Source organism: Brassica napus, chromosome A4, assembly GCF_020379485.1.
Source record: "Brassica napus cultivar Da-Ae chromosome A4, Da-Ae, whole genome shotgun sequence".
Lineage (NCBI taxonomy): Eukaryota > Viridiplantae > Streptophyta > Magnoliopsida > Brassicales > Brassicaceae > Brassica > Brassica napus.
The window spans coordinates 18,908,251-18,931,517 of record NC_063437.1 but is presented as its reverse complement, the minus strand read 5'-3'; the positions used below and the strand labels follow the sequence as shown (position 1 = coordinate 18,931,517).

Sequence of the window (23,267 nt, the reverse complement as noted above, 5' to 3'; positions counted from 1 at the left end):
ATTCAACGAGATCTTAGCATTAATTTGATTAGCTGTCGGCTATAAACTTAGTGGACCTGTCAACAGCAACTCTTCTATCTACTCACGCGTGACACTATTTATAGCCAAACAGGCTCTCCTTTGCTCCTTACCATCCACCTGTAAAACTCTCAATCTTCTCTGCTTCTCCATTTTTATTGTTCATCTTCTTCTTCACCAGCAAGATTTTGAGGGTTTAATAGAGAGAAAGATCATGGGAATATATGGAATGGTGACTGGAAAAGCGGGAAAGAGTGGATTTGGATCAGCTTCAACAGCTGAAGATGTCACTCAGTCCATTGATGCCAATCATCTCACTGCCATCATTACAGGTTCTTTTTTTATTTTCTAATCTCATCTTACATTTTTTTTGCAAATCGTGAAAGCGATAATGCTAAATAGAATGAATTATCAATTATCTTAAGTTTTTCTGGTATCGTGGAAGACTGTGTGCCAAAAAGATAATGCCAATAATAAAAATTAGGTAAAATCTACCATAAATTCAATGAACGTAGTTAATACGATTATAGTGGAAGAGAAAGTCAACTTGACGTTTTGATTAAATTTGAATTTCGAGAAAGTCCGGAATTGTGTTTTTGTTTGTTTCCATTTTCAACCATACAAATGTAACGGTTCTACAAATTAAACACCACAGATATTATTTCCTTTTATGTATCCGTAATTTTAGAAGTAAGTCAAAATAAGATTTGTAGTGAATTATATTAAAATTATAAAAAAATACTTTAAATATGATTTTTGTAAAAAAATTGAAATATATTTTTATTGAAACTTAAATATATAGTTATTAATATTTTTTAAATATCTTTAATTGTTACAAAATATGAAAAAGGTGGAACAAGTGGGATTGGATTGGAAGCAGCAAGAGTGTTAGGATTGAGAGGTGCTCATGTGATTATCGCTGCAAGAAACACAAAAGCAGCTAATGAATCTAAAGAGATGATTCTCAAGATGAACCCTAATGCACGTATTGATTATCTTCAACTCGATCTCTCTTCCATCAAATCCGTCAGATCCTTCGTCCATCAGTTTCTTGCCCTTAATCTCCCTCTCAACATACTCATGTATGTATATGAATTTTAGTTTTGAGTTTGTTCTTTTGCATTGAATAAGATTTCGAGGTTTTTAATGTTTATTTGTGTTTGTCTATGAAATTTTAGAAACAATGCAGGTGTTATGTTTTGTCCTTTCCAGCTCACTGAAGATGGGATTGAGTCACAGTTCGCAACAAACCACATTGGTAAGATTTCATTTTCTATATTTCTAATAAAATAACTAAATTGAAATACAGAGCTTTTTAAAGATGTCCCATAAAAGCATACTATAATATACTTCAAGGTAAATCAGATGTATAAAAACGTGAATTAGTTGAATAATTTTTTTTTACCAATCAAACATATATACAGTTACATGAATTTCTAAAAGTGTAATTATTAGGAAACATCATCATATGCTTACATGTACTTCAATTGTGTGTCACTATCTTAGGAAAATCTTCTATATGTACTACCTTGTGTGTTGTGTCACCAATTGGTCCCCATGTGATCTATAGAAACAAGTTTCGAGAAAATGTAAAACAAACAACTATATAGCTGCTAGAACATCATGTTAGAACATGATGATTTTCTTAAGAAATATGCTATAGTATAATATATAGGCGCGCGATTAGTAAAGCATTTAATTAATAATCTTTATATTAAACAATCTATACATTAAAAATGGAATTCCAGGTCATTTTCTGTTGACTAATCTGCTGCTGGACAAGATGAAGAGTAGTGCTAGAGAAAGTGGAATTGAAGGAAGGATTGTGAATCTGTCATCTGTTGCTCATACTTATACTTACACCGAAGGTATCAAGTTCGACAGCATCAACGACCCTGATACGTATGTTTTACTTAAATTTTATTTTGGTTAAGTAACTAAAATTTCAATTAACGTTAAATCTCACTTTATGCTTACCATTATTTTAGATATTCGGAGAAGAAGGCTTATGGACAATCAAAACTGGCAAACTTATTGCACTCTAATGCACTCTCTCGCAAACTACAGGTATTAATTTTTGATGCGATGTTAATACATTATGATGAATATAAGTAATTAGTTGAAGTTAATATGTTTTGGGGGTGTAGGAAGAAGGTGTGAACATCACAGTAAACTCGGTACACCCTGGACTTGTCACTACTAATCTCTTTCGCCACTCCGGTTTAGGAATGTGTACGTACCGGTTTTCTATTCTTCCATTCCAACATTTTTCTCGTTAATACATTTATATTTTTGATTTTGAATCATCGATCTTTTACGTTAATGCAGCGGTCTTCAAGGCTATGAGTTTCTTCTTGTGGAAGAACATACCTCAGGGAGCAGCAACAACATGTTACGTAGCACTTCATCCTAGTCTGAAAGGCGTCACCGGAAAGTACTTCGCTGACTGTAACATCACCACGCCGAGCAAATTCGCCACCGACAAATCTCTTGCCGATGAACTTTGGGATTTCAGTATCAAACTCATCGATTCTCTTCCTAACTAATCCTCTAAGCTTGTTTCGTTTAGCCGAAAAAATTACATTCAAAATTACAAGATTTAAATGCAATAATGTCCCTAGAAATATATTTACCAATTATTTCCATAATAAAGAGACTACATTTCAAGGTTATTATAAAGGACTAGATTTTTTAACCGCGCTACGCGCGGATAAGATATTATATGTATTTCTCAATTCTAAAAAATAATGTATAATATTGTATTATATTATTTAAAGAATATAAAATAAGACCACATAACATAAATATATTTTTTATATTTTCTTTGTGAAAATCATTATGTTGTTTGATTGTTGTACTTAATTCACATATTTGCATAGATATTTGTGATAGATGAATAACTATATTTTTATTATCAGTAAATAATATATATTTATTATATAATATAAGAAAAATAGAATTATTTACTTTTTAACAAACTTGTTTCATGTTGGGGACTCGGTTATAGACATATCATATTCGAATGAAACATTTTTACACTTATCAATCTTCTTAACAATCAAGAAACAAATCTGAATATCAAAATAATATCTCATACGATCTCTTTGTGGAATAACTGTTCTGAAGAAATTGAATTTATGCATCAAAAAGAACTGGAAATGGATGTACATATGTGTTATCTAAGTCTGCTTTACAAAAAACTATTTATAGTTCATATATCATTTATGTCCATCCTATTTTTTTGTCCATCATTTCTTAAACATCATGAAATAAGTAATGCTAATTAATAATAAACTTTTTACTCACAAAATAAAAATCAAATTTGTCTAATTATCGCTTAATTTGTCTAACTGATATATGTATTTCTCAATTCTAAAAAAATAATGTATAATACTATTGTATTACATTATTTAAAGAATATAAAATATGACTACATAACATAAATATATTTTTTAAATTTTCTTTGTGGAAATCATTATGTTGTTTGATTGTTGTACTTGATTCACATATTTGCATAGATATTTGTGATAGATGAATAACTATATTTTTATTATCAGTAAATAATATATATTGATTATATAATATAAGAAAAATAAAATTATTTACTTTTTAAACAAACTTGTCTCATGTTGGGGACTCAGTTATAGACATATCATATTCGAAAGAGACATTTTTACAGTTATCAATCTTCTTAACATTGAAAAAACAAATCTACATATCAAAACAATATCTCATACGATCTATTTGTGGAATAACTACTCTGAAGAAATTGAATTTAAGCATCAAAAAGGACTGGAAATGGATGTGCAGATATGTTATCTAAGTCTGCTTCACAAATTACTATTCATAGTTCATATATCATTAATGTCCATCCTATTTTTTTGTCCACCATTTCTTAAACATCTTGAAATAACTGATGCTAATTAATAATAAACTTTTTGCTGGAAAAAATCAAATTTGTCTAATTTCGCTTAAATATTTTATTAATATGGTCTAAGAAGCTTTTAAGTGATATCATAGTTTAATTTATTAATTTTTTTTGTTAATTTTTAGAGGTTTTTATATTTAAGATTTATTTCCATATTAAGCTTCTATTGCTTTCACAGAATTGATATATATATATCATAAAAATTACCATCAAATCAGTTTTACTTATTTATTATTTTGTTTTAACGAAAATACACTTTTTAAATAATTTAATTTAAAATAAAATTATATATTAATTTGCTGTATTTTAACAATTTCATTGATTTAATTAATTTGCTTTGGTGGATAACTTAAAAAGTTTTCATATGAATCGGGGAAAGCAAGCTTATGTTGTTATATTATATTTATTTTGTGTATATATAATCTATATACAATGCTAGTGTAATAAAGAAAGAACATTATTTTTTTGTAACTTCAAAAAGATACATTATTACAATTTGAAATGAATCAAAATTGAATAAAATGGTAATTAAATATTTGTAAATCTAATTGTTTAGTTGGATTCTCATGAAAAAAAATCGATTGGTTAAAAAAATGTTTCAAAATTTGTTGTGGTATTGTTTTGTCTATAAATTATAAAATTTATTAAATTAATATATTTAATTATTGCATCCTTAAATAATATTTTATTAAGACATTAGAAAAATATGTTTTGAGTTGTTTTGTCAAATTGTGTAAAAATCTATGCTTTTTCATATTTGTAACTTCAAAAAGATACATTATGACAATTTGAAATTAATCAAAATTGAATAAAATGGTAATTAAATATTTGTAAATCTAATTTTTTTTTATCTTGTTTTGTTGGATTCTCATGAAAAAAAAATCGATAGGTTAAACAAATATTTCAAAATTTGTTGTGTTATTGTTTTATCTATAAATTACAAAATTTATTGAATTAATATATTTAATTATTACACCCTTAAATAATATTTTATTAAGACATTAGAGAAGTATGTTTTGAGTTGTTTTGTCAAAATTTTACAAAAATCTATGCTTTTTCATATTTGTCACGAAAATTTATATGTTAAACTTATTTTACAAAATTCTTAACTTTGTCACGAAAACAAAAATCTATGCTTTTTCATATTTGTCAACGTTCTCACACTTTCTAAGAATATATTAACTTAGTCATTTACTTATTTTTTTTTTACAAAACAAAGTATCGGAGTCTTGAAAGTTGAATTCATATTATTGTAAATGTACATAAAAGTTTGTGATTATATACTTAGTGGTTCTTGTATATGTGTCCAAGAAAGTGTCAATGGCTTAGTGGTAACTGTCCTATATATATATCATACCAACCCGGGTTCGATTCTCACCTTCGCATTTTTTTTTATTTTTTACGAAAAATAAATGAGATGACATGGCAATTTCGGGTTCTCTGATTGGTTGATTTTTCTATCCTATGTGGACACCCTCTTCATGGCTTATATCCCCCTTTTAGTATAGTATAGATTCACGTAACCAATACATGAGAATGGCTTTGCAGTTTGCTGCATTCAGATGTTGGGCAAAAACTAATGGGCTTCTTTTTTTCTCTCTAAAGGCCCATGAAAACGACCGCGAACAAATCAAAAAATAAAAAAAGTGCACTGAAAGTTGTTGTTCTCGTACCTTCTTCCAAGATGTCATCAGCAACTGCCACGATTTTCTTTTCTATTGCTTTCTTTTTCTTTTCATTTTGCATAGTCACCCCCGTAAGTTTCATCTTTTTTCTAAAATTAATACTAATATTTCTAATTGTTCAGTAAGTTCCATCTAGACCACCACAATACAAGTTAAGAAATACAATCCAATTTGTTCTGCTTAATTTTGTATACCCTACTTAAAATTAGTATTAAATCTAAATTACGTAGAAAAATAGGATTTTATTTTTTTTGATATATATACATAACTATCAATTAAAAAATTAAATCAAATATAAATGATTACTGTTGGATATTAATTGGTTCTAAAGTAGAACAAATTGGATTTTATTTTTTAATATATACACATAATTATCAATTGAAAAATTAAATTAAATATAAATGATTACTATTGGATATTAATTGGTTGTAAAGTAGATCAAATTGGATTTTAATTTTTTAATATTTAGACATAATCATCAATTCAAAAAAAAATTAAATTGAATATAAATGATTACTACTCGCTCCGTTACCGAAAGTAAATTTTTTTAGAGTTTATTCTTATTTCATAAAAATAGATTTTCTATATTTTTAAGGTACTTTTGTATATTTTTGAAAAACATTAATTATGAATATTTGAATTGATTAAATTTTATTGATGGATAGTTATTAAAAAATTATTAAAAATAAATTTTAAATTAAATTATAAATATTTATTGTATTCTTAAATTCTTAATAAACGTAAAAAATATCTTACTTTAAGAAACGGAGGGAGGAAATATTGAATATTAATTGGTCATAAAGTAAAGTCAGGTACAAGGTGTGATAATGAAAACTCCAAAGGACTGCTCTGCATTAACTATTTTTCTTTTTTAAATTTTGATTATTTTCTTCTTATTTTGTCGTCTAATTAAAAAAGAAAAAGAAGATTTTACCTATTAAAAAAAATATCCAGTAGTTTCTCTCTCTCTCTCTCTCTCTCATCGCTTTGAAAAGTAAAATTTGTGGACCGCGAAGGAAGAAAGCTTTTTAGTTTTTTTTTTCTTTCTCTGGTTCGTTGCCGCCTTGCACGTTCCTTCTCCCTCCCTCCCTCCCTCCCATCTTATCTCCTAGCCGTAACCCTAACCCTAATTTCCTCTCCCTCTCCCCCTTTCCTCAATCAAATTTCATCTTCAGATCTTATAGATCCGCAAAGCTACTGTCCTCTCCCTCGTTCGATTCTCACCGATTCATCGTCTCCGTATTGAATCAGATCACCAAATCCATTTCCTCATGGTCGTATTCACCTGATAGCTCCTTCCCAGGTTTACGGAGGTTCAGATCTAATCATTATTCTCAGTGTTTGTTTCTATTGGATGTTATTGAGTCATGGGAGAAGAAGAAGAAGAAGGAGCAGTTTCTCTGGAAGGAGCCGTGCTGAAAAGGGAGCGCCTTTGCGTCGAAGGAGAAGAAGAAGAGTCTCCCAACAAGAAACAAGCCAAGGAGCCTTCCAACGACGACATCGTCTCGGAGATTTCGAACCCCGTCTCTTCTCCCGTCGAAAACACCTCCCGTTTCCACCCGGTTAAGTCCGGTTCTGGTGACTTTGGGTCCGAGGAGACCGTGAGCGACGAAGAACGCAGCGGGAACGAACAGTTTGTGCTGGAGATTCCGAAGCATCTTAGCTCCACGGGAGTCACGAGGATCACGTTTAAGTTGAGTAAACAAAAGAAGGAGCATGCATGGGATGAGAAGTCTCCGAAGTTACCGAAGTTGCCGAAGAAGAAGGATGTTGCTTCTACAAGCTACCCGTCTAATGTGAAGAAGCTTTTGGCGACGGGTATGCTCGACGGTGCTCCGGTGAAGTATATTTCACTCCCGCGAGTGGTAAAGTCTCAAACTTTATCTTACTTTTAGACATTTTTTTTGTCTTCGCTGATTTGTAACTTTGATTTGTAATCAGAGAGAGCTTCAGGGGGTGATCCATTCCGGTGGGTACTTGTGTGGCTGTACCAATTGCAATTTCTCGAAAGTGAGTTTTGATTGTTATTAGGTTTCTTGTTTCTGTGATTACTTTTAACATAGTGTTGTACTTTGTTACGCAGCAAAGGGTTCTCAGTGCGTATGAGTTTGAGCTGCACGCTGGTGCAAAGACCAAGCATCCTAATAATCATATATTTCTGGAGAATGGAAGGGCGGTGTATAGCATAGTTCAAGAGCTGAAGACTGCTCCTCACGGTGTTTTCGAGGATGTGATAAGGAATGTGGCTGGTTCTGCTCTGTGTGAGGAGGGCTTACAAGCTTGGAAAGGTGATGGCCAGGTGTCTAGATTGTTGGTGCATCTGCCGTAGATTTTTCTTTTGAAATCATTTAAGTTTCTAATAGTAGAGAAGTGCTGAGCCTGATCTGTTTTTTTTTTTTTTTTCTTGCAGCAAGTTTCGAACAGAGTAATAGTATTTCTGACAGGAACCGTATCATGGAACATTCCTCTGTCAGGTATCATCACCTTTACTACTGGTTTGTATTGGGGAATTTTAATAAGAATTGATAGTCAGTGATACATGGACCCTGTAGTGACTTACGTGTTCTGTTTTAATATATTTTGGTTAACGTAAAACTACCATTTTGTGTTGCTATCTAAAAGTGATTCGTGTTGAAAACTGCAGTTATAATGGTCAATCTCATGATGAAAGTCAGAACCTTACTCCATGCTCTCTTACTCCATACTTGCCGGAAAATCATTATTATCGAGAGAAAACATATGAAACAGACGCGTTATATGAGCCGAAGCGGATAGCAAAGAAGAAGTATGTTTCTCAGCAAAATTTTCATTTACATTTAATTACTGTTAGTAATCTAGGTGCCAGTTATGATACTTATGGACAATTATCTAAGGAGGTGTAGAAATTGATTTGGTCGCTAATATTGTAGGGTTACTTCTCATGTGTCTGGTACGGGTTGCCATAAGAAAGTTACCGAAGGAAGCAATAGAAAAAGGTTTGTGTTGTTTTCTTTATCATCCTCATTTCTTGTGTGTTTCTGTTAGCATTTAAATCTTTAAATCTATGTTTCCAGGGACAATGATTTACATCGGTTGGTGTTTATGCCCAATGGGTTGCCGGACGGGACTGAATTGGCTTACTATGTGAAAACGCAGGTTTGTTATTTCTGACAAATGGCTTATTTTCACTGACATTTAGTTCAGCTTAGTAAACAATTGCTTTCCCTACAGAAACTTCTAGCGGGTTACAAGCAAGGAAATGGTATAGTATGTAGCTGCTGCAATAAAGAGGTAAGTGATGGATCCAGTGGCTCAGTTTGAACTTTGGAGATAGTTTTACTAATTTTTTTAATGAATTTATGTACAAAAGATTAGTCCTTCGCAATTCGAAGCACATGCTGGAATGGCTGGTAGACGACAACCGTAAGTTTTATCCAATAATTATGTTATTTTTCCCTAATTGTTGGAATGCGTATCTGAAGTGCTTGTATCCTTTTGCAGCTATCGTCATATCTTTATCTCTTCCGGATTGTCTTTGCATGATATAGCCTTATCGTTGGCAAATGGACAAGTCATCACAACCGGTGACAGTGATGACATGTGTTCTATATGTGGGGATGGTGGAGATTTACTGCTTTGTGCTGGATGCCCTCAAGCATTCCATACAGGTAAGATATTGACGGAGTATATTACTCTTACTCGTTTACTCTTTTACATTACTGAAAGTTGCTAAAGCACCAAAATGAAATCCTTAATCATGAAGCATATGGAAGTTTAGACTAGCTCTCTTAAACCATTTTCTTTTGAGATTAGATACGTTGATTTTAATTCAGTTTAGTTCTCGTGTTATTCTCTGCTTCTGATCCTTCATTTTTTCTTTTCATGTGCAGCTTGTTTAAAATTCCAGTCTATGCCTGAAGGTACATGGTACTGTTCGAGCTGCAGTGATGGATCTGTATCTAGTAAAAAGGCTACTGCTAATGGTCCTTCTGGCAACTCTAAGCCTATACTCATAAGACTGTCTAGAGTCGTTAAAGCTCCAGAAAGCGAAATTGGAGGCTGCGTGTTCTGCAGGTTTGTTGCATACCTATAGTCAACCCTCTCGTATGGATTTTATCAGTTGTGAAATATCTACATACATGTACAGACTGCAACAGGCAGTTTTGATTACTGTTCATGATTTGTATTTGTGGTGCTTGCTGCTTACGGTGTTCACTTTCTTTTATTGTTGATAGGTCCCATGATTTTAGCATCGGAAGATTTGATGAAAGGACTGTTATTCTATGTGACCAGGTGACTCTCTTGATCTCTTTTATTCAAACTCTTACCATTACCAGTTTAGCCTTTTCTGACAGTGCTCTTCATTTCTTTTGAAGTGTGAGAAAGAGTACCATGTTGGTTGTCTTCGAGAGAATGGGCTCTGTGATTTAAAAGTAAGTTGCGTAAGGCTGTCTTCTTATGGATTGTGCTTACGAGGTTATGCAACTTTTCTCAACCTCGTTCCTTTATGCTGTAGGAAATACCGCAAGAGAAATGGTTCTGCTGTAACGGCTGCAGCAGGATTCACACGGCAGTTCAGAGTTCTGTGTCATGTGGGCCACAAACTATTCCTGGACCTCTGTCAGAAATGATACGCAGAAAAGACAGAGAAAAAGGAATAATTACAGAGGATGGGGATACAGTCGAATGGAGGATACTTAGTGGAAAAAGTCGATACCCAGAGCATCTGCCTTTACTTTCACGAGCGGCTGTTATCTTCAGGGTATGTCTTGACTTCAGATGTGTTCCAATTATCTTGTGTTAATACTTGTTAGAGATGTGCTCTCAGGCTATATACCTGGTCAATTTCTCTCTTCATATTTGAATTTGATAAACGTAGAACAAACATGTTACCTAATTCTTATCTTTCTAATCTTCTAGGAATGTTTTGATCCCATTGTTGCGAAGTCTGGTCGTGATCTCATTCCTGTCATGGTGTATGGGTAAGTTATGACGTGATAAACTCTGATACAGCATCTATGTTTGTCAGTAGCTGATTTGTCTTGTCATTTTTATGACCTACTTACAGGAGAAATATATCAGGTCAGGAGTTTGGAGGAATGTACTGTTTGGTCCTGATTGTAAAGTATGTTTCCTTCTGTTTATTTCTTTTTTTTTCCTCTTACTTCTATGTTTCCTATGCTAATTGCTTTGTTTCATGATGTGCATGTAGTTCTCTTGTTGTGTCTGCTGCGCTGCTGAGAATTTTTGGTCAGCAAGTTGCTGAACTTCCTATGGTAGCCACAAGCAGAGAGTACCAAGGAAGGGTAAAGCTTCTGTTCAACCCATTTGTCTCCTTTGTTTTGATCTATGGATTTAAAAAACTTGTTATTGTGAAAATGGTATGTAGGGCTACTTCCAAGGGCTGTTTGCTTGTGTGGAGAATCTTCTTTCTTCTCTAAATGTTGAGAACCTGGTCCTTCCAGCAGCTGAAGAAGCCGAGTCTATATGGACAAATAAGTTTGGCTTTACAAAGATGACTGAGCAGCAAGTAAGTGAAACTTTTCGATTTCGGATCATTACTATTAGGTTAAGATTTGTTCTGGAGTGATGTGTTACTAGTTTATGATAGTCATGCATATATATGTACAGTTGGTTTAGCAAGTCTAACAAACAATCAAAATGGTGTTTTTTTTTTGCAGTTGCAGAATTACCAAAAGGAAGTGCAGCTTACAGTCTTCAAAGGAACCTCAATGCTGGAGAAGAAAGTACCAAAGAGTCTATCAGAATCAACAGCTCTCATCTGATCTTCAAAGAGATTCGTCTGGATTTTGTTGTTCGGATCTTTCCTCTTCTTTTATTTTTTGGGGTGCTCTGCTCTTTCGTGGGGGCTTTTGATTTCTTTTTGTAATGTTTTGAAAATAGATTGTAGGTTGACAAAAGGAGTTCCCAGAACAGTTCCAGGTCAAAAAGCCCAAGCGGTGGTTATTTCCTTTTTCGTAAATCTCTCTTCCCTCGCATAGAGTGGATTTCCTTTGCCGGCTAAAGCTACGGTCTTTTCTTTTCTGGAAAGTTGCAAATTAAGTCGTACTCCTCAACCTTTCTCCATTATTTCCTGAATCTTGTTTCCTTAATCGCCCCTAAATTTTCCTTTCTCATTTCCCTGTCAATCAAGTATTTCCTTTTACCATGATATCTCAAAAAATTATGGCCGAATTTTGTGGTATTAGAGGTACTTTCACATCAATTACGCTTGATCTTTTACCTAAGATCTCGCAAAATCAACTGTCTACCGGCGCCGGAATTTCTAGGTTCTGCGAAGATATGGCTGATCTACTCCAGAAAGCTATTCAAGCTATGTCCTTGGATGAGGAGGAGCCTTTAACCCTGCCTGATAGTCCAAGATTCAGAGTTTTCGATGAGAATGAGATGAGCTTGTTGGGAAGGTTGCTGAACCCTGATTGTCAATCTATGGCGAGGATGATAGAATACATGCCTACGGCATGGAGGGTTTATGGAAGAGTCCGTGGAATTGCTCTGTCTCGAGACAGATTTCAGTTCATCTTCCAACGAGAAGAAGATCTTGTGACAGTGCTAAATGATAGGCCGTGGTCTTATAATCATTGGGCGATGGTTTTGGAACGATGGACTGCTAACCCTCCGGAGAATTTCCTCCAATCCATGCTAATATGGATCCGTATCAGGCATATACCGGTCAACTTCTTCACTATTGAGACCATGTATAAGCTTGCTTCTGAGGTTGGGAAAGTAGAAGAAGTGGCGTATGATCCTAAGGTTTCCCATACCAAGGACTACATTAGAGCCCTGGTCTTGTTCGATACTAATAACCCAGCTAAGGCTGCACGTAAACTCACAGTCAAAGGAGGTACGGTTACCATTGAGTTTGAATACGAGAAGATCCACAAACGTTGTTTCCATTGCTTGCGGTTGTCTCATGAGAAAGCTAAATGTCCTTATATTAAAAGGGGAGCCAACAGGACGCAGCAGGCTGTTGAACCTGCAAGAGTGGAAAAGAGAGGACCTACAATATCGGAACCTCTAAGTGGTCCTCCAGGATTTCCAGTGTTGTTTCCGGAACTCTCAGGTGAAGATCGAAAAATGGCAATGCTCTACATATCACACGCTGACCCGACTGAGCGATTGGCTAGGATTGAGCGTGTCAGGCAAGGTATTGCAGATAACTTAGCCTCATCATCTGTCCATCTGACCAGGATCACTAAGGAACTGGATAAAGGAAAAGGACATGTATATTCCTACATGGAGCTTCTGGCATCACAGCAGGGCGGCACCTCTCTTCAAATTGCTGCTCCTCTGAATATTGGAGGTGATAGAAGTGAGAAAGAATCAGAGTCATCTGACTCTATGTCCTCTGCTTTTTCCGCTCCCATAGCTCAGATGGGTTTTCAGCTTGGCCCTTCTTCGGAAGGGCGTGTCACCGGAAGTTCTGGAGCAAACAGGGGTCAGCGAAGACGACTACATTCATGGAGGAGGAAAGTCGCAGGCAAGGATCTGAATGCACCTGCTCTACCAGCTCTCAGAAACGAGGAAGAGACAAGCTTGAATTCAAAACGGAAAGCTGTTTCTCCCTTGGCCTCGACAGAAAACAAAAACAAAAAACTTTCAGAATCTACGGTGGCTTCCGGTTCGAAGCCGCTGCCATCCCAATGAGCATATGGAGCTGGAACTGTCAAGGGGCTGGTAGTCCGGAGACAGTTCAACGGTTGAGGAGTATTAGGAGAAAATACTTCCCTGACCTTTTGTTTTTGATGGAAACGAAACAAAAATTTAAGTTTATGGATGATCTTCGGTTAGAGTTGGGTTACGATAAGTTGGTGACTGTGGAACCAGAAGGTCGCAGTGGTGGTTTGGCTTTGTTATGGAAGAAGTGTTATGATGTTGAGATCCTGTTGAGCAACAAAAGGATCATTGACATGAAAGTTAAGTTGGGGTCGCTGTCCTTTTACATATCGTGTGTGTATGGAGACCCGGTTAGAGAGAACCGTAAGATGGTGTGGGACAATCTAGTGTCCATCGGCATCACGAGGGATGATCCTTGGCTACTGCTTGGTGATTTTAATGAATTAATGAGTAATGCTGAGAAGGAAGGAGGCGCGGTGCGCTTGGATTCTACGTTCTGGGATTTTCGCAATATGGCTCTCTCCTGCAAAATTAAAGAAGTCAGGAGCTCAGGTAACTCGCTATCTTGGGCAGGTTGGAGAGAACACACAAATGGTGTGGGTCAGAAGGACAAGGTGTGGGTCCAGTGTCGACTAGATAGAAGTTTTGGGAATGAGGGCTGGTTCCAATTATTTCCTAGAGCAAAAACTGAGTATAAGCGCATGTATGCCTCTGATCATAGACCTATCAAGGTTAGTTTCGCACTGGAATCTGATGATCGAGGCTATGGAAGGTTTTATTTTGATCAGAGAATGATTGGAAAAGAGGGTTTCGAGGAAGCTGTCATCAAAGGTTGGAATATGGCAAATCTGACTGGAGAGACTCATATCATGGACCGCATTGCTAGTTGTAGAAGAGAGCTAGCTAGATGGAAACGCGGTTCTAATCTTAATGCTCGCAGCAACATTGAGCGATTATCCATCAAGTTGGAAGCTGAGATAGCCAAGCGTTTCCCGGATCATCAGACCATGAAGCTGCTCAAAATAGAGCTAATGGAAGCTAATAGGCAGGAAGAACTGTTTTGGCGCCAAAAAAGCCGTGAGCTGTGGTTGAAAGAAGGTGATAAGAATACGACATTTTTTCACAATAGCGTCAAAGGGCGTCGGATTCAGAACAAGGTCTTGATGCTGGAGGATGATAACGGGAATGAATTGTTTTCTGAGGGAGCTAAAGGTAATCTTGCGGCTGAATACTTTACGGATCTTTTTATGAGCTCCAATCCCCATGATTTGGAGTCTCTGTTCTCTGGTTTTGAAAGTAGAGTGTCTCCGGAGATGAATGAGATGTTGATGAGGCCAGTGTCCATAGAGGAGATCAAAATAGCGGCTTTTAATGTCAGGGGATCCAGCGCGCCTGGCGAGGATGGTTTAACTGGAGCTTTTTATAAAAAATTCTGGCATGTGGTAGGCCCCTCTGTTGTCGCTGAAGTTCAAAGTTTTTTTAACTCAGCGATGCTCCCAGCTGGGTGGAACCACACTCAACTCTGTCTGCTACCAAAGGTTCAAAAGCCAACTAGGATGTCGGACATGCGCCCTATTAGTCTCTGCTCCGTTCAGTATAAAATTGTGTCAAAGATACTGTGCCATAGACTGAAAGTGGTTATGCCTGACATAATTTCGGAAACGCAGGGAGCTTTTGTTGCTGGCCGGCTCATCTCAGACAATATCATTGTGGCGCATGAGATGGTTCATGGACTTAGAACAAATGAAGCGATTGGGAAGCAGTATATGGCAATCAAGACGGATATGTCAAAAGCTTATGATAGAGTGGAATGGTCTTTCTTGGAAGTTCTGCTTGAAAAAATGGGTTTCGACAGGAGATGGGTCAGTTGGGTGATGGCATGTGTCAGTACGGTATCGTATACGGTCCTGCTAAATGGCCAGACACACGGTTTCATCAAACCTGAGAGAGGAATTCGCCAAGGTGATCCTATGTCCCCATTCTTATTTATATTAGTTGCTGAAGCCCTAGTGCATGTGCTCAACATGGCCGAGAAAAAGGGTGAACTACATGGAATCAGACTTGGACAGCAAGGTCCGGCGGTGCACCATCTATTATTTGCTGATGACAGCTTGCTGATGTGCAAGGCTTCCACCGAGGAGGGCGCTGTTATTATAGACTGTCTCAAACGGTATGGTGAAGCATCAGGTCAGGTGATCAACAAGTTGAAATCTTCAGTAATTTTTGGTGCCAAAGTATCAGATCATACGCGAGCTGAGATCAAGAGAGTACTGGAAATAGATAAAGAGGGAGGGGATGGAACTTACCTTGGCCTCCCTGAATGTTTCCAAGGATCGAAGATCGACCTGCTGAACTTCATCCGTGAGAAGCTCCATGGGAGATTGAATGGTTGGTACGCTAAAGCACTCTCACAAGGCGGTAAAGAAATCTTACTTAAGTCGATTGCACTTGCTCTTCCTGTTTATGCAATGTCCGTCTTCAAGTTACCTAAAGACTTATGTGATAGGCTTACTAGCGCGATGGTTGAGTACTGGTGGAGTAGTGGTACCAATCGAAAGAAAATCTCTTGGGTGGCTTGGCAGAAACTGTGTAAAAGTAAAGATGAAGGTGGTTTGGGCTTTCATGATATTAGTAGTTTCAATCAATCTCTACTAGCAAAACAGGCCTGGCGGATCTTAATGAACCCTGAATCACTCGTTGCTAAGGTGCTAAAGAGTAAGTACTGGAGGAATGGTTCTTTCATGGAATGTGGTTTAGGTTCAAGACCATCTTACGCCTGGAGAAGTATACTTCATGGTCGTGAGCTTCTGGAAAAAGGGCTACTTAAACGAGTAGGTGATGGCACTACTACAAATGCTTGGACAGAGAACTGGATCATGGGCCCTCTACCACGCCCTCCAATGTACCGTATGGATGCTCCAGTTGATCTCTCGCTCAAAGTATCAGACCTGCTGATTCCAAATACAGATTGGTGGGATGTGCCTCAGGTGAGAAGTCTGTTTGTCACAGAAGATGCCAACTCCATCCTCAATATGAAAGTGGAACGACACAAACCCGCTACTCTGTTATGGGGTTTCACTAGTCATGGAAACTATTCATCACAATCTGGTTATAAACTGACGGAGACCATCAAAACTCTGAACTCACCTCAACACACTGGTCTCCCTCCTGTTGAAAAATTGCTATGGAGAAGTATATGGAAACTTCAGACGTCTCCTAAAATAAGGCATTTTGTGTGGAGAGTGTTAGCTGGAGCTTTGGCTGTCTCTGACCAACTAAGATCACGGGGAATCCAAGTTGATACTACGTGTAAGATGTGTGGTGTGGGGCGTGAAACGATATGTCATGCTCTTTTCTCCTGTTCAGCAGCGCAAGAAGTTTGGAGATCAGCTAATCTCCCATTTCCTCCTTTGGGGCTGTCTACAAACTCGGTTTTTCTCAATCTTCACCACTTGGTTGCGTGTACCAAAAGTAAGGACTCTCCAGTTAAACTCAAACAGAGTATCCCCTGGATAATGTGGCACATCTGGAAGGCTAGGAATGGTTTAGTATTTGAGAAGATACGTCTATCTCCATCCCACATTGTTAACAAGGCCGAGGAAGAAGCGTTGGCCTGGTTTACGGTGAATTTTCCAGATCAAAACCCTATCTTAAACTTGGACCTGGCTACTGCTCATCCTATCATATGGCAGGCTCCGCCCCTAGGGATGATCAAATGCAATATTGGAGTCTCTTGGGTAAATGGGTCTGTTAATTGTGGTGCCTCCTGGATCACTCGTGATACAAGAGGGAAAGTCCTTATGCATAGCCGAAGATCCTTTTCAGCGATCCAATCATTAGAGGAGGCGGAGTTGTCTGCCATTTTATGGGCTATTGAAAGTATGTTGGACCTGAAACTGGACAACATCATCTTTGAGACTTCCTTTGCTCAGGCACGACAATGTTTATCTCGTGGGGATGGTCAGGTATTTGCTCCTGAATCCTCTCGAATATCAAGCTTCATCAATTCAAAATTACTGCTATTGACGGTGTGGAGCCTAGACTATGTCCTTCCTGCAAGAAACTCCATAGCTTTGAGAATTGCAGTAAGCGTCACTTCAGAGCACCGTTACCAATCTTATATCGCAAGGGATGGACCTTCATGGCTACATCAGGCGATTGCAGGTGAAGCGTAGGATCTGGCTTTACTGTGCAGCGAGCACCCACCAGACCTTGGTCCTTACTTCTCTGTGGTGCCTCCCATTTTTTCTCCTTGCCTTGTTTAGCAAGTTTGTTTTATCCCTATTGGGTTGTTTTTATTTCTGTTCTGTGTTGATTTTTCTGTGCATGGTGTTTGGTCACCGTTGCTAAACTATGTTCTATGGCCTCCCGTTTGGTCTTTTCCCTTGAATGGAAGTACTCAGCGTTAAAAAAAAAAGAACAGTTCCAGGTTTGTAAAAAGACACAAGAAAAGAAAAAAAAATAAATAAATAGAACCGTCATAAGGATTTGTAGACTTGTAGAAAATAAGTTCTTTTCTGTTTCTTTAAATAAGTTGGGGAAATGTAATGTGAGATTTTGAAGGCAGTATCTTGCGCCTTTTAGACCCATTTGCCAGTTTCCCGTTTCTGTGATAATGAATTTTGGAGATTATTGAGTTTTAGTGCCTTTGGATGTTAGTCATCATCGTCTTTGTGTTTGGGTATTCCTTCTTGGTTACTACTATGGCAAGCCTCGAAATATATGGAACCCTTAAGAGAACAATATGGCTGTGTTCTCTGAGCTGTGGATTGCTTTCAGGACCGTCGTATTTAATTTCTCTGGATGGAGCTATAACTTGTTTACTTTATAAAGACTTATCTCAAGGCCTTTCAATATAAAGAGTTGTTATTCCATATGAAACTCGCTGGCTGTACCTCTGTGCAACAATGCCAACAAATGAAAAGCTTCAGGATGCATTTGGTCCTTTTGGGGGGGGGGGGAGCTCCTCGTGGATGGCACAAGTCACAGATTTTGTAACTTTTTTGGTGATGCTGAAGCTAGGGTGATCACAGACCAGAGTTGAGGATTCTTCGGGTTTGCTGACATAAGCAACAGTAGAAGATCAAGAGAGAGTTGAGGAATTGAATGAATGCAAAGTTCTTGGACGGTTGTGGTGATCTTTGTGGATACCTGCAAGACCTAGAGAACCACAACGGCTTCTGCAGCAGGAGCCTCAGGCTTCCTCTGGACCTGGCTTCACAACCAACAAAACCATCGAGTGTGATGTGTAAAAAGGACAAAAAGCCAAACACTATTATTTTTCTACTGTATGAAGTGAAAGCCTCTCGTATTTTGAGCAAAAGAAAAGGACCAGACCATAGCTTATGTTTCTGAGACGGTGATAACATAAGCCAACAACAAACCATTTCCTTTTTACTACTAGCAGTTACAACCGCAGTTATAAAAAACGGGATGAGGCAAAACGGCGTTTAGTCTGGTCTCTAGGGTTTAAGGTTTAATTTTCAGACAAAAGAAAAGATACAATTCAAATCAAAATCTTCGAGCTTCTTCCTCATTGGCGATTGTTCTCAAGAAAGAATATGATGAATTCGTGTTACCATACTCACTTCTCCTCCCTCAAGCTTCCCCATTTCTTCATCCCAAAGGTCATCCCTTTACTCTCTGCTTGTGATTGGTCGCCAATAAACAAGGAAAAGTTTTACACTTTCGAGTTTTTTTTCAATGTCTCAGAGCTTTGTAGCGTTTCCACGGAGAGAACTAAGAGTATTCTCTGTAACAACCACCATGGAAGACGCGTCGGGTAACATATCAGCGGCTCCAATCTCTCTACCTGAAGGCTCGTGGAAACAGGTAGAGAGAGAGACCTTCTTCTTGAGTCTCTACTCTCTTAAAAGTTTGAAAGGTTGAATCTTTTGCTCTTGTTATTTAGGTAGCTGGTGGAGTCACAGCTGCTAAAGGGTTTAAAGCTGCTGGCATGTACGCTGGGTTACGAGCTTCAGGGAAGAAGCCTGATCTCGCTCTTGTCACCTGTGATGTCGATGCTGTAGCTGCAGGGGTGTTTACAATGAATGTGGTTGCTGCTGCTCCTGTAGTTTACTGCAAGAAGGTTCTTGAGACTTCCAAAACGGTAAATCATCTAGACTTGGACCAAATCATTTTGTGCGTAATGCTTATGAGCTTTTGATTCAGTAAGTTTTTGGAATCTTTCAGGCGCGTGCAGTGTTGGTTAATGCTGGTCAAGCCAATGCTGCTACGGTAAGATAGCTTTCCATTAGTAGAAACTCTAGCTATGTTGTTAAGGAGTTAATTAAATTCACATGATTGTAAAGTAGTCTGAACTTATATATGTAGCTATGCATAACTCATTGTTGTTACATATATTAAGGATTGAGATCATTCTCTTGTTTGCAGGGTGATGCTGGTTATCAAGATATGTTAGATTGTGTTGGTTCTCTTGCCACGGTATGTCTTTGTGTCTCTTCATCCCGTGTCTCCTTCAAACCTCATATCTTTCAACATTGTTGCAGCTACTTAAAGTGAATCCAGAGGAAGTGCTTATTGAGTCAACTGGTGTTATTGGCCACAGGATTAAAAAGGTACAAACACAAGTGTTCTAGTAACTTCGCATCACTTGTGTTTCTCACCGTTACTATCTCAATACCGTTTTGCAGAAAGAGCTTCTCGAAGCACTTCCATCGCTAGTCAACTCGATGTCAGACTCTGTTGAACAGTAATCTTCTTGTCTCTTTCAGCTCTTACTTAGGTCACACACAGTCTTCACATTCTATATCATTCACTGGAAAACCAAATCGAATTTAATATACAGGGCAGATTCTGCTGCTATAGCAATAACTACTACGGATCTTGTAAGCAAGAGTGTGGCAGTTGAATCACAGGTTGGAGGAACCACAATTCGAGTTGGGGGTATGGCAAAAGGCTCAGGGATGATCCATCCAAACATGGCAACTATGCTAGGTGTATGTTCTCTAGCCATTGACCACAATCCCACAATGTCGTTAAGACATTCATACATTGATGTTTGTCTTTCACAGGTCATCACAACGGATGCTCTTGTTGAAAGTGATATCTGGAGAAAGATGGTAAAGGTTGCAGTAAACCGAAGTTTCAACCAGATCACTGTAAGTTTAACACATTTCAATCATTCATTTCCAGGCTCTGGTTAATGACAAAGTATGGTCTTATAGGTAGATGGGGACACAAGTACTAACGACACGGTCATTGCTTTGGCGAGCGGGCTATCTGGATCACCTTTTATATCTTCTTTGAACTGTAAGGAAGCTACACAGCTTCAGGCATGCCTTGATGCGGTATGTATGTTCTTGCTGTTTTTCTAACATTGGATCTTAAGCTGGACTTAACATTGAGTTATAAAATTTAAGGTGATGCAAGGACTTGCCAAATCAATAGCTTGGGATGGCGAAGGCGCAACATGTCTCATTGAGGTTTAGTGAAAAAAAAGTTTTCTTCCAACTCAATCAGGTCTTAAAGTATAAACACAAACTCACCAGGTAACAGTGAAAGGAGCAGAGACTGAAGCTGAAGCAGCGAAGATTGCACGCTCGGTGGCTTCCTCTTCACTGGTCAAAGTATGAGATTTGAATTAGACATTACACGACTGTGATCATGCTTCTTGTTTCTGACTAATAGTAAACGTTTGCTATTGATGGTTGTGACAGGCAGCTGTGTATGGGAGAGATCCGAACTGGGGACGCATAGCTGCAGCTGCTGGCTACGCTGGGGTTCCTTTCCAGATGGATAAGCTTAGGATCTCACTCGGCGAGTTCTCACTCATGGAGAGTGGTCAACCTCTTCCTTTTGACAGGTTTATTATCTTACCTCTCAATGACAAAGTTAAATCATGTTCTTACACAATTGTTATGTATGCACAGGGATGGAGCTAGTGACTACCTCAAGAAAGCTGGCGAGGTTCATGGAACTGTTACAATTGATTTATCAGTGGGTGAAGGTGCAGCCACCGGAAAGGCGTGGGGGTGTGATCTTAGCTATGACTATGTCAAGATCAATGCTGAGTATACCTCCTGAAACCTAGAGTCACAATTTCATGTAGTATTGTTGTGTTATGATCTCAATTTATAAACTCATTTTGCTTCAAATAAGACAATGTCAGTTCAATAACAAGGTTCAACAAATTTCAATAAAAGCTTCACAATAGTGTTTTGGTTTAAACCATTACTCATAAGAAAATATGTTTTCACACACAATAGGAAACACACACAGTGATTTGATTATATATTTGACAAAGAGAGAGCCAGGCTCATAGATGTGATGAAGATCTGATTGGTTATTAGAAGGCAATGCGATTCAAGAAGATGCTGCAACTATAGGCATCTGAGTAACCCAATCAAACTTCTCGCAACTGTGTTGTTTGCGAGAAGCTTGCTTCTTGTTCTTGCCACTACGAGAGGAAGAGCTGTCTTTGTTCTTCTGTCCTTTCTTTCCGGTCTTCCTGTGGCTGCTATCTTTGCTCTTGGATTTCTGCTGCTGCGGCTTCTTGTGTCTTGTGTGGGAGGCTATGGAGGGAGGAGGATCATACACGTCATCCGCCCATGTAACACTCGTCTTCCTCAGTAACAAGCCATGCTTCTCCCGGCTGCCTTTTATGGCAGGGATCAGAATAACCGGTGTCTGTTGACAATTAAACAAACAGGTGAGAAAGAGAGGCAATCAGGGAATACACAGACTCTTGTAGACAATCTTCAATTAAGAGATGATAAACAACTTGTAACTTAGGCACCAGAACAGTATAAAACAAGCTTATAGAGATACTAATAATCTTGCACACAAACATGAAAAGATGTTTAGTTAATGAGCTAACATAGGCTGTGACTTACAGTAGTAGTAAGGTTCTCATCATTCTCTTCATCATATGAAGACTTGAGAGATAAAGACTCCAAAGCTAATTCATCATCCCCAGTTTGGTTTATATAACCAGTTTCATCTCCATCAGACTCCTGAGATTCATCAGATCCAGCATGCGAAGAAAGCTTCGAGCCATCAGAGCACCGCGTGGGACTCGAAGCCGAGATCTCAAAGCCAGCACCTTTAAAATCCAACTTACCACAAACAGAGCTCATATCCAACTATAGTAACTGCACACGAACCAAGTCCAAAAAGTTATTACCATGAGTAAATCATCTTCACATCGCAAAACAATAGATTCACAGAGACAACAAAGTTCATACCTTTATGGACCAACGCCAAAGAAAGTGAGAAACTTTTTTCTTGGTGAAGGCTAAAACGGAGCTTAGAATCGAAAAACGTTAACTAAGATTACCACGCCAACGATTGGAAGACAAACCAGAATGATAAGGAGCCAACGAAGGAGTCAAAAGGAGGAGAAGCTTAGAGGGCACCGAAGGCATTATTATCTTATGCTCTTCGAAACCCTATAACCCAGCGAAAAAAGCCCTAATTCTCTAATTTCGATTCAATTAAACGCAGAGATCTCAGAAACTTTGATTCAGAAAGAAAGAGAGAGAGAGAGAGAGAGAGAGAGAAGGACAATTCTCCGAACAGAAACGAGCTGCGAAACCCTAAGATCGGATCATGGAAACCAGAAAGAAAAGGAAAAATAATCAAAGGACGTGAGGAGGAAGATGAAGCTAATTTGAGAAGACGACGACGAAGAAGAAGAAGAAATGATGATGATTGATGTGGCGGCGTACGTTAGATGAAATCAGGACCGTACACGTGTCCCCTGGTTAAGACTTTTCTTTATGGGCCTTAATATTTTTAATCTTGGGTTTTGGAAGCCCGTTATTCCTCTAATGGGCCGATAATAAATAATTTGCACTAACCTACCTAATAAAGCCCGTATGTTAGGCCGAGCCCACTCCCCGCTATATGTAAACTGGTTACAGATTCAAATCTCAACCATCAGGCATAGGTGTCTTCTCCTGATTAATATTTTTTTTAGCTCGATCTTTGCTGCAAGTAATATTCCAGAGTATATTCTTCTTTTGAATATCACAAAATATTTATAACACGTTTATAAA

The 23,267-nt window shown here is 37.8% G+C and overlaps 5 protein-coding genes across 5 annotated transcripts; 4 read left to right on the top strand and 1 right to left on the bottom strand.

Moving 5' to 3' along the window:
- The first annotated feature begins 89 nt into the window (after positions 1-89).
- LOC106447367 (short-chain dehydrogenase TIC 32 B, chloroplastic-like) lies at positions 90-2,690 on the top strand. The gene is made up of 7 exons (XM_013889272.3): positions 90-350; positions 869-1,100; positions 1,197-1,276; positions 1,767-1,920; positions 2,007-2,085; positions 2,166-2,250; positions 2,347-2,690. Exons 1-7 carry the CDS (start codon positions 233-235, stop codon positions 2,562-2,564), a joined length of 966 nt encoding a protein of 321 aa, XP_013744726.2. The 5' UTR covers positions 90-232; the 3' UTR covers positions 2,565-2,690.
- A 3,945-nt stretch (positions 2,691-6,635) lies between these two features.
- Positions 6,636-17,880, top strand: LOC106447368. Its single transcript, XM_048778571.1, has 20 exons — positions 6,636-7,496; positions 7,573-7,641; positions 7,715-7,919; positions 8,042-8,105; positions 8,276-8,416; positions 8,541-8,606; positions 8,685-8,766; positions 8,842-8,901; positions 8,981-9,033; positions 9,112-9,278; positions 9,501-9,684; positions 9,846-9,903; positions 9,987-10,043; positions 10,127-10,372; positions 10,531-10,592; positions 10,679-10,735; positions 10,823-10,916; positions 11,000-11,140; positions 11,292-11,553; positions 17,678-17,880. The coding sequence occupies exons 1-19, from the start codon at positions 6,999-7,001 to the stop codon at positions 11,394-11,396; spliced, it is 2,409 nt and encodes an 802-aa protein (XP_048634528.1). The 5' UTR covers positions 6,636-6,998; the 3' UTR covers positions 11,397-11,553; positions 17,678-17,880.
- LOC106430017 lies at positions 11,914-13,278 on the top strand. Its single transcript, XM_013870789.2, has one exon. The coding sequence runs from the start codon at positions 11,914-11,916 to the stop codon at positions 13,276-13,278; it is 1,365 nt and encodes a 454-aa protein (XP_013726243.2).
- A 756-nt stretch (positions 17,881-18,636) lies between the features above and the next one.
- On the top strand, positions 18,637-21,438 carry LOC111215110 (arginine biosynthesis bifunctional protein ArgJ, chloroplastic-like). The gene is made up of 14 exons (XM_022718375.2): positions 18,637-18,875; positions 18,961-19,080; positions 19,160-19,357; positions 19,441-19,485; positions 19,642-19,692; positions 19,758-19,826; positions 19,902-19,960; positions 20,057-20,207; positions 20,283-20,369; positions 20,436-20,558; positions 20,631-20,693; positions 20,760-20,837; positions 20,928-21,073; positions 21,141-21,438. Exons 1-14 carry the CDS (start codon positions 18,810-18,812, stop codon positions 21,292-21,294), a joined length of 1,410 nt encoding a protein of 469 aa, XP_022574096.2. The 5' UTR covers positions 18,637-18,809; the 3' UTR covers positions 21,295-21,438.
- Positions 21,385-22,939, bottom strand: LOC111215111. The gene is made up of 3 exons (XM_022718376.2): positions 22,455-22,939; positions 22,104-22,361; positions 21,385-21,897 (listed from the first exon to the last, which is right to left on the bottom strand). The coding sequence occupies exons 2-3, from the start codon at positions 22,344-22,346 to the stop codon at positions 21,574-21,576; spliced, it is 567 nt and encodes a 188-aa protein (XP_022574097.2). The 5' UTR covers positions 22,347-22,361; positions 22,455-22,939; the 3' UTR covers positions 21,385-21,573.
- Positions 22,940-23,267: the final 328 nt, after the last annotated feature.

Excerpts from the sequence above, each read along its gene's own strand:
- LOC106447367 (XM_013889272.3), top strand. The coding sequence starts at position 233 with ATGGGAATATATGGAATGGTGACTGGAAAAGCGGGAAAGAGTGGATTT. Across the intron at positions 1,101-1,196 it reads CTCCCTCTCAACATACTCAT|AAACAATGCAGGTGTTATGT; the intron begins GTATGTATATGA and ends ATGAAATTTTAG. Across the intron at positions 2,251-2,346 it reads CCACTCCGGTTTAGGAATGT|CGGTCTTCAAGGCTATGAGT; the intron begins GTACGTACCGGT and ends ACGTTAATGCAG.
- LOC106447368 (XM_048778571.1), top strand. The coding sequence starts at position 6,999 with ATGGGAGAAGAAGAAGAAGAAGGAGCAGTTTCTCTGGAAGGAGCCGTG. Across the intron at positions 7,642-7,714 it reads CCAATTGCAATTTCTCGAAA|CAAAGGGTTCTCAGTGCGTA; the intron begins GTGAGTTTTGAT and ends TTTGTTACGCAG. Across the intron at positions 8,607-8,684 it reads GAAGGAAGCAATAGAAAAAG|GGACAATGATTTACATCGGT; the intron begins GTTTGTGTTGTT and ends CTATGTTTCCAG.
- LOC106430017 (XM_013870789.2), top strand. The coding sequence starts at position 11,914 with ATGGCTGATCTACTCCAGAAAGCTATTCAAGCTATGTCCTTGGATGAG.
- LOC111215110 (XM_022718375.2), top strand. The coding sequence starts at position 18,810 with ATGATGAATTCGTGTTACCATACTCACTTCTCCTCCCTCAAGCTTCCC. Across the intron at positions 18,876-18,960 it reads CCCATTTCTTCATCCCAAAG|AGCTTTGTAGCGTTTCCACG; the intron begins GTCATCCCTTTA and ends TCAATGTCTCAG. Across the intron at positions 19,081-19,159 it reads CTGAAGGCTCGTGGAAACAG|GTAGCTGGTGGAGTCACAGC; the intron begins GTAGAGAGAGAG and ends CTTGTTATTTAG.
- LOC111215111 (XM_022718376.2), bottom strand. The coding sequence starts at position 22,346 with ATGAGCTCTGTTTGTGGTAAGTTGGATTTTAAAGGTGCTGGCTTTGAG. Across the intron at positions 21,898-22,103 it reads ATGAGAACCTTACTACTACT|ACACCGGTTATTCTGATCCC; the intron begins GTAAGTCACAGC and ends AATTGTCAACAG.